General features: G+C 32.8%; 1 protein-coding gene across 1 annotated transcript in view; it reads left to right on the forward strand.

Annotated features, from left to right (window-relative positions):
• LOC139511357 (uncharacterized) overlaps positions 1–22,278 on the forward strand; it is a 56,309-nt gene extending 34,031 nt beyond the window's left edge. The window contains exons 12-21 of the mRNA XM_071298009.1: positions 642–701; positions 6,422–6,506; positions 9,459–9,500; positions 11,728–11,768; positions 12,530–12,589; positions 13,013–13,094; positions 15,938–15,964; positions 18,434–18,739; positions 19,260–19,419; positions 22,049–22,278. Of these exons, the coding sequence (XP_071154110.1) occupies positions 642–701; positions 6,422–6,506; positions 9,459–9,500; positions 11,728–11,768; positions 12,530–12,589; positions 13,013–13,094; positions 15,938–15,964; positions 18,434–18,739; positions 19,260–19,419; positions 22,049–22,232 (1,047 nt within the window). The 3' untranslated portion in view covers positions 22,233–22,278. The remainder of the gene's footprint in view (positions 1–641; positions 702–6,421; positions 6,507–9,458; positions 9,501–11,727; positions 11,769–12,529; positions 12,590–13,012; positions 13,095–15,937; positions 15,965–18,433; positions 18,740–19,259; positions 19,420–22,048) is intronic.
• Positions 22,279–23,974: the final 1,696 nt, after the last annotated feature.

Genomic DNA, 23,974 nt, shown 5'->3' on the forward strand with positions numbered 1-23,974 from the left:
TAAATTGACGCTTTAATGAATATTTATAGCTTTATTTAACGAATCAGAATTTAAGTATTTATGACGAATAATAATTGCAATTTTTCAATAGCTAAATACATGTTTGGTTAAATTTTCCAAGCACCTTTTTAACGTTATACCATGATTCAATGTCGTCAATGAACAACTGATCATCAAGTTTCAAAAGTGTATATAGATTATACCTTTAACTTGGCAGTATATTTTAATTTTCATCAAGCTAATGGCATTTTGACGATTTTGGAGGAATGTCATTACAAAACAAATTTACATTAATTCCTCTTTGAACACCCATCGTTGTCTTTCAATCCTAACTGAGAAAAAACGTTTTGTTCTCTAAACCTTTGGTGATAAATACTTCAAGCTTTGTGTTCATAATATGATTGCAAAATAAAATGTTCATTAAGTATTTGATATATTTTTAGACAATTGAATAATATCAATATGGTTCATCGTTTTTGTACCAGACAAAAAGTCTGTTACCGTTTTCAAGAATTAATTGGTTATGAGAGCATTTGGCGAACCGTTAGTTTCCATTTATTTATTGTTACGAATAGGTTTTGAATTAATGCCCAAAGTGATAACTTTAACAAGATCATTTTACGATCATAATTTGGTTTCAGCCATTCTGTAATTTATTCGAGATAAACAACAATGTGGAAGGACGATGCATCATATTTCAGGTAGGTTTTTTTTCAATACTTCAATCTTAAAACATTTCAAATTATTCGTTCGTGTAATGCAATATGTAGATGTTCATTTATTTAAAAAGTTCAACTGTCATAGGGTCAAATTAAACACTATACGTTCATGAAGTAACTAACTTAAGTTTGAATTTGTAATGGGAGTATATGTAAGCTGTCGTGATTAGTGACGATCATTTAGCGGAGGTCATTTATTGAACTAAATGAACAATAAGTAATGAAATTTGAAATAGCTTTACAACGAGTTTTGTTAAAAAAAATATAATGTAACCTAAAAGAAGTCATCTTTCTTGTATTTGAAAAAAAACTTTCAACATTTAATTGCGTTTTCTTATGAAATTTTCAAAAAAATATACCTAGATTCAATTAAAAATAAGACCAGCCTGAGCAAGACCAACAAAAACATAGGAAACGACAAAAAGGTGCGAAACACAAGTAAAGCTATATAAAAAGACTAGAAAAACTACGGTGGTCCAGAAATAATTAAAAATTGAGACCGTTGATTTTCTAGTATCAATATTCAGCGATAAGTCTCAGTTAATGATAGTCTGTTATAGTCAAAAATCACCTTTAAATTGCAGCAAAAAAACTAAAAAAATTAATTGTAACATTTAACAAGATTTATTATACACATGTTTACAAGAAATATTATACAGTGTGGAATGTCAACTTAACTGTTATATCAGTCCGATCCTTTGTTTTTCCTTTTATCTAGAATTCTTCTTTACTGAAATCGGAAATATCCAATAAGTTCACCGTCTAGTATGCTGTAGAAAACGTAAATATAAGTGTCAATCCACAAACTCCAGAAAAATTATTCTGTAAATCAAAGTATACCGATGTCTTGTTTTTCAAATTTCAATTTTGGTATGCATGGCTGTCACGGAAACATAAAGATTACTTTACTGTAGAACGGACACTAGTAGATTACGTTGGAAGTTAAAATAACACATCGCATATTTTGATCATTCTTGAATCATTATGTAGGTCAAATAAAAAGTTCTTATTATCTCATCAGTATACAATGTATATGATTGTTCCAGTGATTTCTAAACAGCACAATTATAAGAATAAAAATTGTTAAAAACTAGAAGGCCACACAAAACGAATAAGGCCAATTTGAATAAACATGATGATTACAATATCAAAACAAGTCATCAACCAGATTGCATGTTAACATCGACAACGATTTATTCACGGGGTTTATTGATCTTATTTTACTTCACGATACAAAAACCTTGCTCAAAATTTGTTTTGTAAGCATAATTTAAACAGCAAGGAAACCTAGAACCAATATAATAATACAAGTAGACCAGCTAGAACCCATATACCAATACAAGTAGACCACCTAGAAACCATATAACAATACCAGTAGACCACCTAGAACCAATGTAACAATACAAGTAGACCAGCTAGAACCCATATAACAATACCAATAGACCATCTAGAACCCATGTAACAATACAAGTAGACCAGCTAGAACCCATATAACAATACCAGTAGACCACCTAGAACCAATACACCAATACCAGTAGACCACCTAGAACCCATGTAACAATACAAGTAGACCACATAGAACCCATATAACAATACAAGTAGACCACCTAGAACCCTCATAACAATACCAGTAGACCACCTAGAACCCATATAACAATACACGTAGACCACCTAGAACCCATGTAACAATAACAGTAGACCACCTAGAACCATATAACAATACGAATAGACCACCTAGAACCATATAACAATACAACTAGACCATCTGGAACCCATATAACAATACCAGTAGACCACCTAGAACCTATATAACAAAACCAGTAGACTACCTAGAACCCATGTAACAATACCAGTAGACCACCTAGAACCCATATAACAGTACGAGTACACCACCTAGAACCATATAACAATACAACTAGACCATCTGGAACCCATATAACAATACCAGTAGACAACCTAGAACCTATATAACAAAACCAGTAGACCACCTAGAACCCATGTAACAATACCAGTAGACCACCTAGAACCCATATAACAGTACGAGTACACCACCTAGAACCAATATATCAATACCAGTAGATCAGCTAGAATCCATATAACAGTACAAGTAGACCACCTAGAACCCATATAACAATACCAGTAGACCACTTAAAACCCATATAACAATACACGTAGACCACCTAGAACCCATGTAACAATAACAGTAGACCACCTAGAACCCATGTAACAATAACAGTAGACCACCTAGAACCCATATAACAATACCAGTAGACTACCTAGAACCCATATAACAATACCAGTAGACCACTTAAAACCTATATAACAATACCAGTAGACCACCTAGAACCCATGTAACAATACCAGTAGACCACCTAGAACCCATATAACAATACACGTAGACCACCTAGAACCCATGTAACAATAACAGTAGATCAGCTAGAATCCATATAACAGTACAAGTAGACCACCTAGAACCCATATAACAATACCAGTAGACCACTTAAAACCCATATAACAATACACGTAGACCACCTAGAACCCATATAACAATACCAGTAGACCACCTAGAACCCATATAACAATACAGGTAGACCGTCTAGAACCCATATAACAATACAAGTACACCACCTAGAACCCATATAACATTACCAGTAGACCACATAGAACCCATATAACAATACCAGTAGACCACCTAGAACCCATGTAACAATACCAGTAGACCACCTAAAACCCATATAACAATACCAGTAGACCACCTAGAACCATATAACAATACCAGTAGACCACCTAGAACCCATATAACAATACAAGTAGACCACCCAGAACCCATATACCAATACAAGTAGACCACCTAAAACCCATATAACAATACAAGTAGACCACCTAGAACCCATATAACAATACAGGTACACCATCTAGAACCCATATAACAATACCAGTAGACCACCTAAAACCCATATAACAATACCAGTAGACCACCTAGAACCAATACACCAATACCAGTAGACCACCTAGAACCCATATAACAATACCAGTAGACAACCTAGAACCCATATAACAATACAGGTAGACCACCTAGAACCCATATAACAATACAAGTAGACCAGCTAGAACCCATATAACAATACAGGTAGACCACCTAGAACCCATATAACAATACAAGTAGACCAGCTAGAACCCATATAACAATACCAGAAGACCACCTAGAACCCTCATAACAATACAAGTAGACCACCTAAGACCACCTAGAACCCAAATAACAATACAAGTAGACCACCTAGAACCAATACACCAATACCAGTAGACCACCTGGATCCCATATAACAATACCAGTAGACAACCTAGAACCCATAAAACAATACAAGTAGACCAGCTAGAACCCATATAACAATACGAGTACATAGAACCCAAATAACAATACCAGTAGACCACCTAGAAACCATATAACAATACAAGTAGACCACCAGGAACCCCTATAACAAGACAAGTAGACCACCTAGAACCCATGTAACAATACAAGTAGACCACCTAGAACCCATATAATAATACAAGTAGACCACCTAGAACCCATAAAACAATACAAGTAGACCACCTAGAACCCATATAACAATACCAGTAGACCACCTAGAACCCATATAACAATACCAGTAGACCACCTAGAACCCATATAACAATACCAGTAGACCACCTAGAACCCATATAACAATACAAGTAGACCACCAGGAACCCCTATAACAAGACGAGAAGACCACCTAGAACCCATGTAACAATACAAGTAGACCACCTAGAACCCATATAACAATACAAGTAGACACCTAGAGCCGATGTAACAATGCAAGTAGACCACCTAGAGCCCATGTAACAATACAGGTAGACCACCTAGAACCCATGTAACAATACAGGTAGACTACCTAGAACCCATATAACAATACAAGTAGACCACCTAGAACCCATGTAACAATACAGGTAGACTACCTAGAACAGATTTCCTGAACATCGATTTATTAAAACCCATATAACAATACAATAAAATTGAGAATGGAAATGGGGAATGTGTCAAAGAGACAAGAACCCGACCAAATAAAAAACAACAGCAGAGGGTCACCAACAGGTCTTCAATGTAGCGAGAAATTCCCGCACCAGGAGGCGTCCTTCAGCTGGCCCCTGAACAAATATATACTAGTCCAGTGATAATGAACGCCATACTAATTTCCAAATTGTACACAAGAAACTAAAATTAAAGTAATACAAGACTAACAAAGGCCAGGGGCTCCTGACTTGGGACAGGCGCAAAAATGCGGCGGGGTTAAAGATGTTTGTGAGATCTCAACCCTACCCCTATACCTCTAACCAATGTAGAAAAGTAAACGCATAACAATACGCACATTAAAATTCAGTTCAAGAGAAGTCCGAGTCTGATGTCAGAAGATGTAACCAAAGAAAATAAACAAAATGACAATAATACGTAAATAACAACAGACTAGCTACTAGCAGTTAACTGACATGCCAGCTCCAGACTTCAATTAAACTGACTGAAAGATTATGATTTCATCATATGAACATAAGGCACAATCCTTCCCGTTAGGGGTTTAGTATCATACCATCATAATATAAATGAGAAGAACATAACCCGTGTCATGCCAACAACTGTTTTTAGAATAAATGTGTTTAGTTCCGATGCAAAGACCTTATCAGTGACTCAATATTAACGCCAAAATATGCAATCTTTAATGACTTGGCAACAGTATCGTAATTATATCCCTTCTTAATAAGTCTATTCAAAGGTTTTGTAAGTTTCTGAGGTGAATACTGACACCTTTGTGCTTTATAAAGAATATTTCCATAAAAAATTGGATGTGAAATACCTGAACGTATTAGAAGTCTGCATGTTGAGCTATATTTACGAATGATGTCTTTATACCGATGATAAAACTTAGTAAATGTTTTGACTAGTTTGTGATATCGAAAACCCTAGCCTGGTGTAATAATTTTTCAGTAATACATAAATTTCTCTCGTTAAAATCTAAAACATTGTTACATACACGAGCGAATCGTACAAGTTGAGATATATAAACACCGTAAAATGGTGACAAGGGAACGTCACCATCTAAAAACGGATAATTAACGATAGGAAATGAAAAATCATCCCTTTTATCATGAATTTTAGTATTCAGCTTTCCATTAGTGATATAGATATCAAGATCGAGAAAAGGACAGTGGTCTTTGTTAGTATAAGCTTTATTTAAAGTAAGTTCAACAGGATAAATTTCGTTAATATACATACTGAAGTCGTCATTATTGAGAGCCAAAATATCATCCAAATATCTAAAAGTATTATTAAATTTGTTTATCAGATGTTGTTTCGATGGGTCTTTGCTTATTTTGTCATAAATTGTAACTCATAACAATACAAAAACAGGTCCGCAATACGTGGTGCACAGTTAGTCCCCATTGGAATTCCGATAATCTGACGATATACGGAAGCCCCAAAGCGAACAAAATATACCACCTAGAACAGATTTCCTGAATTTACATGCTTACACTAACGGTTTTCTGTTGACATTGCTAGAGATTCCTCTAATTCAATTTCCTCTATTTAACTTTTAGTTTGTTTATCAAATATGCGTTTTTCATAAATGATCCCCGATATTTATTGTATTACCTCTGCTCATTTAATCATACATTTAAAACGTTTAATTCAGGTTGGACAATTATGTAGTCCTTTCAATGATTTATCAGTGCATGGTGGGTGTTCCTGTACTGACTCAAAATGTGTATCAAATGCAAGTACGTATGATATGAATATGGACAAACGTTAGTTAAACGTTAAATATTGTTACTTATCCCCGGCTTAGTATATATCTAGGAAATTGATAGGTTAACAACGCACGTCGTTACAAAACCCATAGCCCCTGGATGTTGCTAACCCATATCCCCGGACGTTGCTAGGCATTATGCCGGGGAACTTCACGCAAGTTTTCCTTAGTTCCATGATTGCTACTTGTGAAATATTGAATTCTGTAGATTATCCATGAGGTTTGGAATTAAATATTTAATTCATTAATGATTTTATCCTATTATGCCGATCATTTACACTCATTTCATTAAATGCATCACTTGACTGCCACATTTTTAAGGAATGGGACTACTGACCTTGCTATGCAAATGCCCAACGTTGACGTCACACCATCTATGACGTAACTCTCACAACATTGAGCGCCAAATTTGACTCAATCCAGTTTCTCGGTCTCCGTATTTAAAACATCTTATATTTGACTACCTGTAGGGTTCTACCAAAGGTAGTACCATAAACCCCGTACAAATATGTAAAATTTCCAAATTTCAATAAAACTTTTGTAGATAATGTAAAAAACGTTGTTTTCACGTTACACTTTGTACCCGAATTTCCATAAAACTCGCCCGATTCGGACTAAGATCGGGAATAAATTCGTTATCTACGTTCATATTCATAGACATTTAGACAATATACGTATAGTGTCTTGAAATATGAAATTTATTTGTATGAGGCTTAGAAACGGGAGAAATGCGAGGTTGTACCGAGCATTATCCCGTTTCGTGCCGAATACAAATAAATTTCATATTTCAAGACACTATACGTATATTGTCTTTATACTGAAATCGATAAAAAAAAAAAAAAAAAAAAAAATATGTAACAAATATTGTTAAAAAAAAGTGTTTTGAATTTCCCTCATGGGGTACCATTTTGGGGTATTTCCCTATAAACGTAGTCCAGGCGGTAAGACATTGACATTTTAAGGAATTAGAAAGGGAAAATGAACTTAATTAATAACATTAAATAAACATGGTATATAAATTACCAATTTGAAGACATAACAAGTTTAAATTCATAAAACTTTGACCATTGTTACAACACGTTGTCATGGTTGTAACGTGACGTTGTTGATGAAATACAGTAGTTCCGGTAAGTAGGCGGGGCTTATAGGTTAGTTGAGTTCATTGGCGTATAAAGCTAACGTTTATACGTATAGCTTTATCTGTATAGTAAAATAGCTGATTGCAGTATAAGGATATTTTAACACCCTTCAGTACCCTGTACACCCTTCGGCTACGCCTCATGGTGTACTGGAGTACTTCAGAGTGTTAAAATATCCATATCTACGGATATGAACGTAGATAATTTATAATATTATTATTTAAGCGTCCTTTGTATAATTTATCTATATCAATACTGAGTTACGTGTACTGATCTTTCAATATCGTTTGTCTTTTATTCATTAATCATTGTCCAGTATGGACAGAAATGCATACTCGATGCACAAGTTTCTTCCAAAGCTAAAATAAAAAGAAAATATATAGAATACAGACATAAATCGCTGATCTGTTAAATCGTTTAATATATAAATGCATGCAGAGTTATCTGTTTATTTTTGCTTGTTCCGTTTCTGAAGTGGTTTAAAATACATTTCCCATCTTTTGATTTGCGCGATAATGAACTGTCTTGTAGTTCCCTTTGAATGCCAGATTTTCATGGTTTATATATTAAAGTGGGTAATATTACCCTTTCCGATCGCTATACGGGACACATTTATTGTGATTACGTTGTTTCCTGAAAACCAACTAAAATTACTAATTTAAAAGACAATAAATTGCATAGGGGCTTTTCATAGTTCTTCAAAATATACTTTTCTAATAATGCAATTTTGTAATGAACATGAAGTCATTATTTATCATTTTTGATTTTAAATATAGCAAAATTTTATAACATAATGAAGAATAGTAGCACGGTTTTTAAATAATCAAGCTTATCCAGTTACCAATAACAGCAATGTATAAGGATTAACTATATGTAAGAAGAACTTTGAACGGGATAATAATACTTTATGTTATATTTCTATTCTGTGTCTTTTTTTTTTTTTTACATTATTCGATTTTGTCATGGTGTTACGTTAATAACAATTGTATGATAATCCCAATATAAATTCGTCGAAAATATACAAGACAATAGTTTATCAAGTTTTCATTTTTATTGAAAATCGGTACTTTGATTAGTTTAAAAGTGCTGGTTCATGCTATTGATGCCATTTATTTATGATTTTTAATTATTCCAACTTTGTAAAGTTTTGATTTCAAGCCGATATATTGACGTGTAATGCAGGGATCTATTCCCATGAAAACGTGATTTTTTATCAAAAACTCCATACATATGTGTGCATTTCTTTTCACAAAGATACAAAAATATCATGTTATAAGTAAGAAAACAAAAATGATGTATGAAACTTTTCCAAAATAAGCAGACATATGATGTCTAATAACAATTTATACTCCAAAAACCTTTTTTTAAAGTGTTGTATGAGTGCCAATGAGACAACTCTCTCATCCAAGTCACAATTTGCAAAAGTAAACCATTATAGGTCAAAGTACGGTATTCAACACAGAGCTTTGGCTCACAACGAGCAACAATCTATAAAGAACCCCCAAAATGACATGTGTAAAACCTTTCAAACGGAAAAACCAATGGTCAGATCTATGTAAATTGAGCAACGAGAAACACGTATGAACAACATCAACAAACGACAACTACTGAACATCAGATTCCTCACATAGGACATGTGCATAGTATTCGGTTGATATGTAATATGTTATGCATATTGCTTTTGACGTTACCACAAGATCACAAAAGTTAATATCTACATTAAATAAACCTAATTATTGATTGTTAAATTCGACTTTTGTAATTTGCAAAGGTTTGTTTTACAGTATCCCACTACAACCAGAAGCATACGACTGCTACCACATTAGGTATGTAGAAACTTTATAAACACTAGAGGAAATAAGAAAACGTTCATATAAGTCAATTATTAGTCTTGTTTGATTTCAAATTTTAGTTTACTTCAATATTTTGGAGTTTAGTATGACGTTCATTATTACTGAACTAGTACACATGTTTGTTAATGGCAAGCTGAAGCACGCCTGCGGGTGCGGAATGTTCTTGCTGTGTTGAAAACCCATTGGCGGCCTTTGGTTTTTTGTACATTTTTAAAGGGTTGTTGTCTCTTTGACACATTGCTCATTTCCATTCTCAATTTCATCATGTCACCTTTTCATTTTTTTCTATCATTAATGGATGGTATGATTAGATTGAAATCAAGGAACCAAGCCATTTCATTGCACAAATGCGGTAAAAGGAAACTAACACTTTATAAACTGTTTGTTGTCTGTTCTATGATCGGGTTGTTGTATCTTTGACACATTCCCCATTTCCATTCTCAATTTTATGTTTGCGTTCAAAGTGCTTTTCTGTTATAACCTTAACCAGCTCAAAGCTGAATATTTGAAAGTCAGGGATGTTTTAGTTTCGAAAAATGCGAACATCTATGAGACCAAATGTAACCAAAGAGATAATAAGTCGAAAATAAACTGGCATCGTCATTTAAAAAAAAAAGATTCAAAAAGACAAACAACATAATTCTAAGCAAACACAGAAAAATAGAGACTGATCAACACAATCCACGCTTAAAACTGGGGGTGACCTGAGGTGCTCGTAAAGGGTAACCATATCCTGCTTCACATATGGCAGTCGTGGAACATGATAAATGATATTAAAAAACCTAATCATAGATTCCAGGATTCAAATTTTGTAATTGCGTCAAACGCATGTTTCTTTAGCTAGCTTTAAAACAGGGTTTAATCCACCGTTTTCTACATACGAAAACGTCTGTACCAAATCAGGAATATGATATCAATTCGTTTAATGTGTTTAAGCTTTTGATTTTGCCATTTGATTAGGGATTTTCCATATAGAATTGTCCTGGGAGTTCAGTATTTCTGTGGTTTAACTTTTTCAAAAGACTCATCTGTGACGCTCGAATTATAATCAATAATTAGAAAGGCCAAAGAAAGTACAAAGTTTAAAAGCATTGAGGACCAAAAATTACTAAATGTTTTGCCAAATACAGCTAAGGTAATTATAATGTTTTGTTAGAAAAGCCTTTGTAATTCAAAATTCAAAGTTTGGTAAACAGTCCATTTACAATTATGACCATATCAAGAAATGCTTACTACTGGGCTGGTGGTACCCTCCGGGAATAAAAACTCAACCAGTAAAAACTATTGATGTGTACACAGAGAACTAAGCACAAAGTATGCTTTTAAAATGAAATAGCAAACATAGCATACTCCGATGAAAATTCTACACAGAAAGACAATAAGCAAAATTAAAAGCTCAAACACATCAGACGAATGGATACCAATTGTCATATTCCTGCCAGGGAAAATATATTTTCTTAAATAGAAAAAGGGTGGCTTTAACCTGGGTATATATCTATTTAAACCATTCATTTCTATGACAGTCTTATACGATTCCTTTATAACGATGTGTAAACAAATATATACAATGAAATCCCACAGAAATTCTTATGTATTACATAAGTAAACACATTACAGTCATGAGTATTTTTGAATGGGGTTTCAACCAGAAAAAAACAATTGTAAACTTAAAACATTTTATTGTCAGTATTATTCAAAATATGTTAATTTCAGGAATATTAATGTTGAATTCTCCCTCCTCTACCAGTCACTTTACATGGAACCTTAAAAATACAGAAGAGTAAATAAATAAAAAAAACTTGTAAATTGTTCAGCACTTTAACTGGGAAGTAGCCCTCAATTATAAGCTGAGTGAGGCTAGACAAATTTGAACCTTTGTTTTTTTATCTTAAGAGCTGAAGATTCTTTTTGAGTTCACACAAAATATTTTGGCTTTGGAGACCTTCATGTTAGCATCATAAAACATTATTTTGTGTATTTATGTTTTACTTAAATGCCCTTGAAATATATGCTTAATTGGTTCAAAACTTACAATGAGATCTGGTCTGAACGAAACAGACTTACAAATTTTCCAAGTTACATCATATATCCATATGAAGATTGCATAATTTATATTATTTGAAATGTATACATATTGATCAATTCATTGATGTAAAATTTTGAAGTAAAAACGTTTAACTATGATCATTTGCGTTTTTAGCACCAGGCTATATGTGTAACAAAGAGTTATGTCGTAGCGATGTAAGTATCTTGGGTGATTCAAATGTGCATGCATGGTATTATGGCTGCTTTGCATGAGTCATAGACAATGTTTTCCCATGAAAAATTATATATTTATAATCCATTACAAACATTCAAAATGTAAGAATGAAATGAGTTTGATAATCAGTTTGTTAATTTTCTGATATGTTTGCCACACTTTTTTTATTCGGAAATGGATTGATTTTATTTACGGCTGCGTTTGCGCGGTTTGTGAAATTTCAAAGATCTAATTGTCAATAATTTATATGTTTTTCAAAATTTAATAACTTGGATTAAAAAAAAAACATTTGTATCTCCAGATTATTATTAAGCACATCAAAATGTTACTCCCTTTAAATTGCTCTAAGTAGATACCACATGGAATAGGTAGGGTTTATTTATGCTCTGTGGGAAGGTCATGTCAAGCAGGTGAAATAACGATCTTGCTTTTACAGTGGAAATACATTTTTTAAATCGAAATATCATAGTATGCATATTTTGCTTTTATAGTTCTTCAATTATCTTTGTTTCCTATCGAAGGTCGGTGGTTTTCTCCGTGCACTCCGGTTTCCTCCACCAATAAAAATAGCCTAAATTTGGTGCTTAAAAGTGGGATTAAACACCAAAATTCAAATCAAATCAACGCTCTTTGCTAATGAATTTTAACATTTTGATATAGCAACTGTCAAAATACTATATATTTGAATGCACATATTGCATATATGTTATAGATAATTTAACTAACTCTGCTAACGTTTTAGATGTACTGTCATATTGTGAATTATCATGGAGTGGCTACAAGCAGATGTCTTGTTTTTAATGTAAGTATATTTCGATTATCTGTGTTCAATATCTTATATAAATTTTATTATGATTAACTTAAAAATCGTTGTTTTCTGTAATCGACAAAAACATTTCTCAAGCAAATAAACTTGAATTGTTTTGTAAAATTGAAAGTAAGAACGAATCAGGACTAAGGTAAACTTCTAATTAATGAATTGCAACCCTTTTGTGTATATTCATCTAACCAGCTGAGTGATGTTTTAGACGTATGCAATGATGAGATATTTAAAGGCTTAAAGACATACCTAAGTGTAATTTCTTCATATATCTGGCAGTGTGTGGTACTCGACAAAGTTTTTATTATCTATGTTTGAAATACGTTCACTGCTTTTTTTTAAAAAACTAACGAATTTAGACAGAGATTAATTCTATACAAATATACATGAAACATTTTTCCTTAGGCCAATAATCCTTGTCAGTCGTATACAGATGTTGAAGGCGATGGTTGTATATGCGATAACACTAATTGTTCAATAAATATATGTGAGTATCACCACCTATAGATAGTATACACCTATTGACTTGGTGTAAGGGTAATCGCAAGTTTGGTGTACCTGATATACCAATTATTGCTCGAGACGAAGCCGAGGGCAATAGTTGGTATGTGTAAAACTTTCTAAAAGTCTAAATACATCATCTGATAAAATGAAAAATGTTACTTAATCACTGTCTTGGATACCTAAACTACATAAGTGTCATTAAAACAACGGTATATTGCTTGGTCTTCCAAGTGCTCCACGAAACCTCTTACTAAATTATTAACATCAGCAATCAAAGACGGGCTTCAAAGTTATTGTGAAACTGCCTACTCTAGAGGTGGCGTGAATCAGATGTGGATACTTAAAAAGTCCAAAGATCTTTTAGAGTACATACAATCTAACTCTCTTTCATCGTGTAATAGTATTAAAACATTTGACTTTTCTACACTTTACACAAGTATTCCACATGCCAAACTAAAAGACAGATTGAAAGAGTTGGCATTGCTTTGTTGCATAAAAAAAATGGCCAACGTAGATACAAGTATCTTGTCTTAGGGAGGGATAAATCCTACTTTGTAAAGGATCACTCTGATTCAAACAAAAAATTCTCTGAAACTGACATTATCAAGATGCTTGATTTGTTGATTGACAACATATTTGTTTATTCGGAGGACGTGTTTTTCAACAGACTGTCGGCATTCGAATGGGTACAAATTGTGCCCCTCTTCTTGTCGACTTGTTTCTTTATTATTATGAGGATGACTCTACTTTCCGCTATATAGATGATGTTCTTTCACTAAATAATTCAAAATGTGGTGACTATGTTGAACTCATCTATCCCATCGAACTAGAGATAAAGGATACTACAGATATAGTTAAGTCAGCCTCATATATTGACTAATATTTAGAAATTGACAATGAGGGTCGGTTGAAAACAAAATTTTACGACAAAAGAGATGATTACAGCTTTCTAATTGTGAACTTTCCATTTCTTAGTAGCAACATCCCAGCAACACCTGCATACGGGGTATATATCTCCCAATTGATACGATATTCCCGTGCTTGCATTTCCTATCATGACTTTCTTGATAGAAGGATGCTGCTCACAAGGAAGCTATTAAACCAAGAATTCTAAATGTAAAGTTGAAACCATCCCTTCGTAAATTTTGCGGACGCCATCACGAGTTGGTTGACCGTTATGGAATACCGTTTCACAAATGATATCGGATATGTAACTTACGTCGTAACTACAATCCCCTTCCCTTTCATGAATGTGACCTACCGAATTAGACTATTTACCGGATTTGTTATCATATAAGCAACACGACGGGGGCCACATGTGGAGCAGGATCTGCTTGCCCTTCCGGAGCACCTGAGATCACCCCGAGTATTTTGTGGGGTTCGTGTTGCTTATTCTTTAGTTTTCTATGTTGTGTCATGTGTACTATTGTTTGTCTGTTTGTCTTTTTTCATTTTTAGCCATGGCGTTGTCAGTTTATTTTCGATTTATGAGTTTGACTGTCCCCCTGGTATCTTTCGTCCCTCTTTTACTTAACAAAATATGCACGCGATGAACGATAAGATTTTTTATTGTGTCTGTGTTGTATTTGTAAATATTTCATTTACTGCAGACTAGGAATACTTGTGTAAAAATTTCCGTAAAAATAACTAAAGTAAACCAAACGCAAACACATTGCAAGTAGACGACGGCAGATCCATATCATAAATTTTAATTGACACTATATTTTAGATCTTTAAAAATAGGCGTCGCGAAAATTTGCTTTCTTTTTATAATTTCTTTTTGTGCAGATAGATTAATTTGAATGACGATAAACACAAACAGATTATACCGATATTAAAGTTTTGGGTTGTCAAGCGCACAAATCCAAGCAGAATTATTTATGACGCATAATTGTCCAATGAAAAATAAGTACGAAAAAGTCCGGGAATTATGATTATAAAACTATTAACCGGGTAATAGTCTTAGAAACTATTGACTGGCAACTAGTTTGTGGAATGAAATAGCACAACTCTTTCATTATTTTTTATATAGAAAAAACATACTGAGGTATAATAATTTACAATATCCATCTATGATGAAATGAAATAGTTACAAAACTAAGGCTCTACATATTCATAATTTTAATTATTGTAATCGTCATTTTTTACATTTCTTCCGTATGATCTAAAGTTAAAGTATGTAAATATGTCTGTAAAGTAAAGAGGTACATTTTGAAAACAAGTCAAGTACATAGAACACTGTACAATACATAAATGATAACAATATTGTCAATGATATAACAAAAATGTTGTCAGAAATCAGAAAATATTTTTTCTAGTATCCCTTTTCTTCAATATTAGTATATATTTTTTTTTTTGTAATATTAATCTATTTTAAAACTTTGACCTTTGCTGTATTTGGCAAAACGTTTAGAAATGTTGGTACTCAATGCTCTTCAAATTCGTACTTTATTTGGCATTTTTAACTTGTTTGGATTCGAGCGTCACTGGTGAGTCTTTTGTAGACTAAACGTGAGTCGTCGTAAATACAAAATATAATCTATGATGAGTTTATTTACTTCAAAACATAATACAGATTGATATTTGTTGTCCTATATTCTGAAAAATAGTGTATTGTGTGTATAGTAAACACAAGAATTGTAAGTAAAAAGTTCATTTCATAATAAAGTTCATCATCAATTTCATATCCCGAGATTATTGTTTTTTAAAGCGGTATTTTTAGAACAGATCGTATTCTTGTATTCGGTCGTTTTACATAATTCTAATGAAGTATAAATTTTCATTCAAAGTAACATTTTGACATTTTGAAGACTTCCTTTATTTCAGTGAATGAATTTTCCCTTCATAACCCAGGTAAATATCAATAACCCGTTTCATTATACTTTACCTTATGTTAACGCTTAATATTCCGTCAAAAAAATATAGTAAACACTCTCTGGATAAATCACATATCAAGTAAAACATAAGCAAAAGGGTTACCAAAATAGAAACAACACCACAAAAACTTCCTTGGTCCGAAAGCAGCGCAGGACCAACACTCACCAGTAATTATCTAATTTCTATTTACCAACACAATGTCATTACCCATTTAATAATAAATCAAATACCCAGTCAGTATTAGAATTTTTTGTAACATTTGTCATTTTGTTATTTCCGGAGCACCTGAGATAACCCCCAGTTTTAAATGGGGTTTGTGTTGCTTAAGTCTTTGGTTTTCTATGTTGTGTCTTCTGTACCATAACTTGTCTGTTTGTCTTTTTATTACTAGCCATGGCGTTGTCAGATTATTTTCAATCTATGAGTTTGACTGTCCCAATGGTATCTTTGGTCCCTCTTTTAAGCTATGCCTCTTCGTGTTGTACATGCAACAAGGAAGGGAACCAAGGAGGTTTTCTGTGTAACCGAAAAAAAGAGAGCATATACCAAGGGGAATTTCGAAATTCATTTGTATAATCAAGACAAATTTAAACAGACAATACCATAGCAAAACGACGAAAAGAAAAACATTAACTACAAATCTTTACATAGAAAACTAAGACCACACCAATTTAATTCTTGTTTGACGGACCCGCCCGCTCATATTGTTTTTGTAAACGGATTTTTTTTTAATATTCCAATTTCCCGCATCAAGAAAACAAATCGTCCTGAGCCGCTATTTTTGTAAACATTAAAAATAGCGTTCCAAGCATATTAAAATTGTTTTTTTCCACTTACTTGCTGTCCCCAGCTCATGCTGATTTTTGTCGTTAGACTTAAGTACTCAGATGGAAACGTGTTGCCTTCAACTGCAATATTGTTTGCGGGGTGAACAAAACTATCCATATTTATGCACCTGTCCTGAGACAGCTGTGGTTTCTCCGTTTTTATATAGATTAGATCGTTCGTTTTTCTGTTTCAATTGTTTTACATTAGTCATTATAGGATCCTTTACAGTTGCTGTTTATTTTGAGGAAAAGCCAAGTGTTAAAGGCCGAACTTTAAATTCATTACCAGGTTGTGAACGACCCTAAAAATGAATAATACCTAATTCCTAAATGAGGGACTGTCAGACAAGGGATTTTACTGCTGTAGAAAAATAAGAAAAAAAACTTAGATTTTTTACTTCAAAGGGGAAAAATTCATCATATTTAAAAAAAAAATTTCTAAAAGAGAGGTCTACTTATTTTTAATAATAAAGAAGGTATATTAAAGTCTTGAGAGGAATTTTACAAAATTCATGGACCTGTGTTGACCTTGACAATATTATACCAGATACTCGATAGTTCTTTGGGAAAAGGTTCTCCAATAATATGAATATGTACCCTTTTGTACTATTATGGTGTTTTTTTTACTTTTAAATGTATCCTGATAAAAGGGATATTGATTACATTGAGGAGTTGTTCCAAACCTGATTTTGATTTGGATGGAGAATTGTCTCATTGGCACTCATAACATATTATTTATATACAAAGTGCCAAAAATACAAAGTTCAAAAATGAGAAAACTAAAACGACACAGACACAGACAACTTACATATAACACAAAAAACTAAAATGTAGACACATCAACAAACAGCTCGACCCCCAAAACGCTGGAGTGAACACAGATGTTCTGAAAGAATGAGAAGTTTCTGCTTTTTGCAAGACAGTCGTCAAGTTGCAAGTTTTACGTAATGCAGTGAAGGAGGAAAGACATCTATGACAATTCAATTGAGAGAATTTAAAGCAGTTGAAATATTTATTCAATTGTTACTTGGTAAACAGGGAAAAAACACTTCAGCAGTGGTTAATTTCAGGAAATGTCAAAGTACAAGCGGTAAATCAAGTTTTAAACTATCTTACTGTGATCAATATTGTCAAAACCTATTATTTGATGTTTACAAAAAAACAAATTTTAATCGCTCGCCTTTACTTTTCAAGCTTCGCCTAAAAAATTAGCAAATTATAATTTGTAAGTATTCAAATTTTCAAATCGCTCGCTTGCCCCAATTTTTGGAGTAAAAAAATCCGTAATACAAGAAATTACATTGGTTTGGCCTAAAGAATGACCAACACGAATCTACAAAATTGGTTATGAACTCAAACAGACGACACCAATACCAACAAATAGAAAGTCGGTAATTAAAGTACTGTAACATTACTAGATTTGTTTTGATAATATAATTATATTAACCGTGTGTGTTGCATTGTCGTTTGGTTTTTTGTTGCACTTTAGTGTTTCTATTGTTTCGTTGTTTTCCTCATATATTTGATTTAATTCCCTCAGTTTAAGTTTGTCACACGGGTTTGATTTCTCTCAATTGATTTATGACTTTCGAACATGTGTTTTTTTTTTAACATATAGAAACAACCACAACAACTTCTACCACAACTCAAAGCACAACTCCTACCACTGCTGTCACCACTCCTACCACGACAACTACAACCACTATTTCCACTCCAACTCCAACCACAACTCCTACTACAACTAAAACTCCTATCACAACTACTACCACCACAATCCATACCACAACTCCTACGACAACCCCTACCACCACAATTTCCACAACAACTCCCACCACGACCACTCCCACCACTTCCACCCTTACCACCACAACTCCTACCACAACTCCTACCACGATAATTTCTTCTACAACTACCACAGTGACAGGTAAGTGTTCTTAAACTTTCTTAATAATATTGGTTGAAGAATATTTGCTAAATCAATATGCATTTTGAATTCTACATATGCATAACCTTTATATACAAGTGTTATTTTTTTAAGACTATTGTATTATTTATAAAGTTTAAATCCTTTCATTGAGAGGGTTTAGCTAGTTATAAATCTCTGTTTCCTATACCAAGTCAGTATATGACAGTTGTTTTCCATTCATTTGATGTGTTTGAGCTTTTGATTCTAACATTTCATTGAAATTTACTTTGAGATCGATATTTTGTTATTTTACTTTTTAATGAAACATACCTGATCTTAACCCAAATAAAACATTTTGAATATTGGTGGCATGTATATGTCTAGTAGACAAATGATACTTGTTATTCAAATCACCAAACAATTAATTTTTTGATTAATACTTTTGTTTAGTTAAAGTACATATTGTACATTTGTCCATAAAATTTTGTTTATTTGATAGCGATACTTAAATACTTGTTACAATATTTCATTAATTTAGGTACAAGGACTTGTCATATATGTGGAGACATGACTATCCAAGTTCCATGCAGCGGTATTGAAATTGGAAGAGATTTACCACAAACCTGTAAAACTGGAGAAGACTACTGCATGACAGATATCGTACAAGATGCCCAAGGCAATATGGATGTTTTCAAAAGGTTTATTCTCATTATCTATAAATGATTATTTTGAAACGTTTCGCAAATTAGTTGTTCATATCAGGTACGGTTGGTACGTCACTCAATCGTTGGTGTTGTTTTGGTGCATTATCTAAAAAATGAAAACAATCAGTTTTAAATTGCATGCGTCCAAGGCGCTTTTCTGGTTTTGCCTATATCAGGAACATACAAAGCCGAATATTTGAAAGCCAAGGATGTATAAAAACCGAAACAGTTAAAGAGATATATGACAAAAAGGTACCTCGAAATAAACAAATTCATCTAGGGTTCATGTATGAAATTATTTCATTAATCATGAAAAAAAAAAGAAAAAAAATTAAAAAATCGAATTGCATTTCAACTGAAAATTTATTTAATTACGGTTCACCTTTCCTTCAATCATTTGTCCTTTTTTGTTTCTTTGACACATATTAACGTGGCTGTTTTAAAGAAGAAATTCACAATAAGCATACAGACGAGCGGCAAGAAGGACAACGGAAACTTCTAATTTAGATTCTGCAGAGGTTAAGCCCTGAATAACTACAGACTACATTCTGTTCATACTTTGAACGACAACATTGATTTACATCTACCTGTGTGACGTCAAACGCGCGATTGTATGTCAGACTTTTTGTTAATCTAACCCTGTGTTTGTCGGGGTAAGGATTCGGTCCCAGTACTTAAAATCTTTCAATCCTTTATGGGTGAATTTTACATAAAATCGTATAATAAAAAAGCAATGAGTGAGGTTGTAAAATTTGATTTATGCTTTGTGTTCTTTTTTGTTATATTTGTTTGTATTAAAGTGATTGAGATGATAACACAAAGGTGACTGCTGTACCACTATTTTTGACATTTTAACCTATTGTGTCTGGGTTTTTTTGGTTCTCGCGTGGGATTTGATGAGACTGTCGTTTAGTGCGAGGTTTTGATAGCTATATTTCCGGAAATGCCTGTACCAAGTCAGAAATATGACAGTTGTTATCCATTCGTAAGATGTGTTTGAGCGTTTTATTTTGCCATTTGATTAGAGACTTTCTTTTTTGAATTTTTCTCGGAGTTCAGTATTTTTGTGATTCCACTTTTTGTTTATGATTCGATATGATTTTACTCAGCTCCTGCACAAGTAAATGAATCAAACAGTCTTACATGAATTATGTTAACTACATATATCTACTAATATAGATTTGCATTTCTATTTTTTTTTTTTATTATTGTTGTAGTTTTTGTGATGTTTATATACATTCATAAAAAGGATAAAAGAATATTTTCCTTTCATAATTAAAATATGGAATAATCCAATTTATAATCTCTGAACGACTTTGTGAAACACACACATTTTACTGATTTTGTTTATATACAGTAACATGTCAAACTCGATAGTTCCTGTATGATTAACGTCAGTATGAACCAATCTAAAAGCAGTTTCTGGAAGCAAATTCAAAGGCAATTGTAACTAACTAATAGTTCGTGTTAAACCATCAAATGAAAGTTTTTTACGATCTTGACTGGCTATACATCCTTTGCACGGTCGTCATGTTAAACCGACGAATCAATCAACAAAGAGCCAATATTTCAAATGTAAAGACCTCATAAACAGTCTTTAAAAGGAACTTTTCATGTATATAGACGGCAAATGTATTACTATCATTTTATTGTAATAAATACCAAGTAGGTACGTTTTAAGCCTTGTTGCTTTAAGATGGTTCGCTACTCAATTTCAAAATAAAAGCTTTTCATGCCACTAGTATATATTGATAGGGGATGATTGAAGGAGCCCAAAGAGCAAACAAAAGTATAGGTCAATGATAAATTGAGAAAGGAATGGGGAATATGTCAAAGCGACAACAACCCGACCATAGAGCAGACAACAGCCGAAGGCCACCAATGGGTCTTCAATGTAGCGAGAAACTCCCGCACCCGTAGTCGTCCTTCAGCTGGTCCCTTAATAATATGCATACTAGTACAGTGATAATGGACGTCATACTAAACTCCGAATTATACAACAGAAACTAAAGTTAAAAATCATACAAGACTAACAAAGGCCAGAGGCTCCTGACAGGCGTAAAATTGCGGCGGGGTTAAACATGTTTATGATATCTCAACCTTTCCCCTATACCTCTAGCCAATGTAGAAAAGTAAACGCATAACAATACGCAAATTTAAATTCAGTTCAAGAGAAGTCCGAGTCCGATGTGCTTGTTTTCGAGATATCAACTATTGGAATTTATGCTGGAAAATGTTCTTTCTTGATTTTTCATATCTTTATCATTGACAAGTTAAAGTGCTCAAAACTATTAAAAAATATCAAGGAGTTTATAAGACTTTTACAGATGGCTTATAATTATACATGTAAAAGTTTTATAAAAAGAAAAATGGGTTTCAGTAGGCAATTTTTTTTAAGCATTCAAAAGGATAAAACCAGAGGATTCCGAAAATCTGACAAAACTCCAAAACATGACCGATTTATATTTTTTTATTTTAACGCTACTTAATCAATACAGATTGATGCAAATGCATTTGTTTTTCGATTGAGTACATTAATATATCTGTCACTGGCAATTGTTTTCCGAGAAAAAATTATAAATTGTAGAGTTAAATGCATTTCATATAATATATTTCGTTTCAGATGCGTTGATTTAGCTACATGTGAAAACAAATGGAAAATAGAGTCAGCTGGTCTTAATTATTGTAAACCCTCTGGATTAGTTCAAAATCCGCATGCCTATTCTTGTCACTTCTGTTGTACCCAAGATAAATGCAACTCTATGCTAGTTCCGAATGCAACCACGTGGTATACTAAGACCAATTGAAATGGCATCAATTGTTATTTTATAGGCAATAAAAGTTTAAACGTAGTGTCCTTTGTTTATTTTCATCTGATCTCAATGATTAGTGTATATGTTTATAAATATTTCTACTTTTAAGTACATTACAGAACATAGATATTTATATAATCATTTTTTAATGATAAATTTGTTTTAAGTATGCGTTCATTAAATAACATAAAGGGTCATTTCATCAAATACCATTTGAAAATAAGCAAACATCTTTGATATTAAATCCTGTTTTATTTATTAAAAGATGTAATAGGCTTTCGAGCTGGAATCAAAAACATTTCCAAATATGACATCCGTAATATTCTTCGAAAATAACTTCCAAGTAACCAATGCCAACAGTCATTATGTAACATTAGCCTCAATAGCAATGTATACCATAGCAACACATTTCATTTAATAAGCATTAACAGGGTTTTTTATTTTCCAGACCATCATTCTACACATAATTATGACTTGCAAAATATTGAAGTCATAAGTATCATGTACATGTTTAAATTGAATGGCTTATAACATTAAAGATGGTATGATGAACAGCCAGTCGAAACTGCAAAACTCCGTATAAAGTCGATCACACTGTTTAAGGGCATACGATATAGTTTTGATCCCGTATTTACATTTTAATAAAAATTTCCATATAGACTATTTTTTACCTGATTAAATCACATATGTAAGAAAAAATATACTTTCATGTGCTATTTTTTTAGTAAAATGCGGTCGAAATTTTGTAAATTTGCTCAAAATTCGGATTTGTGGACGTATTTTCCCTATGGAAGACATAATTTTTTTGTTTTAAAAGATAAACACAAATTGTTTTTTGTTAAATAATTTGTAATTAATGAATTTTATAAGTATCATAAAAATTTATACATTTTAATTCAGAAATAACTCCTATTCATCAAATATTCATGAATATAAAAATAAAGGCAACAGTAGTATACCGATGTTCAAACTCATAAATCCATGGACAAAAAACAAAATCGGGGTAACAAACTAAAACTGAGGGAAACGCATTAAATATAAGAGGAGAACAACGACACAACACTACAATGTAACACACACAAAAACGGACCAAACAACAGACAAAATCCCACGAGAATAACAAATATAACATCAAAACCAAATACATGAATTTGGGATAGACAAGTACCGTGACACGTCTTATCGCAATGTGAATTCACACTCAAAAATAAGAGAAAACAAACGACGCACCGTTATAATGTAACACATACAGAAACGAACTATAATATAACAATGGCCATATTCCTGACTTGGTACAGGACATTTTTAAACAAAAAAATGGCGGGTTGAACCTGGTTTTGTGGCATGCCAAACCTCTCCTTTTATAGCCATGTGAAATAAAACATTAAGATGACAACTCAACACTACAGGACTACAATATAAATAAATTGGAGAATACAATTGACAAAGAAACACACGAACTTCAGCCAACAAAAGGCAACAAGTTGAAAATTTTAATACGCCAGAAGTGAATTTTATCCACACAAGATCTACTAGTGATGCCCAGTCACAAAGTTTGAAAGCCGAAACAAGCACAAAGTCGAACAGCATCGAGGACCAAAAGATCAAAAAAGTTGTGCCAAAAACGGCCATGATTTTCTGTTAGTTACATCCTTATCATTTAGAATAATTTATACTTTTGCAAGAAAACACATCATTTTTTGCTGTCTTTTTATTAAATTTTAAAAAAATTGCAC

Source organism: Mytilus edulis, chromosome 2 (genome assembly GCF_963676685.1).
Source record: "Mytilus edulis chromosome 2, xbMytEdul2.2, whole genome shotgun sequence".
Taxonomy (NCBI): Eukaryota; Metazoa; Mollusca; class Bivalvia; order Mytilida; family Mytilidae; genus Mytilus; species Mytilus edulis.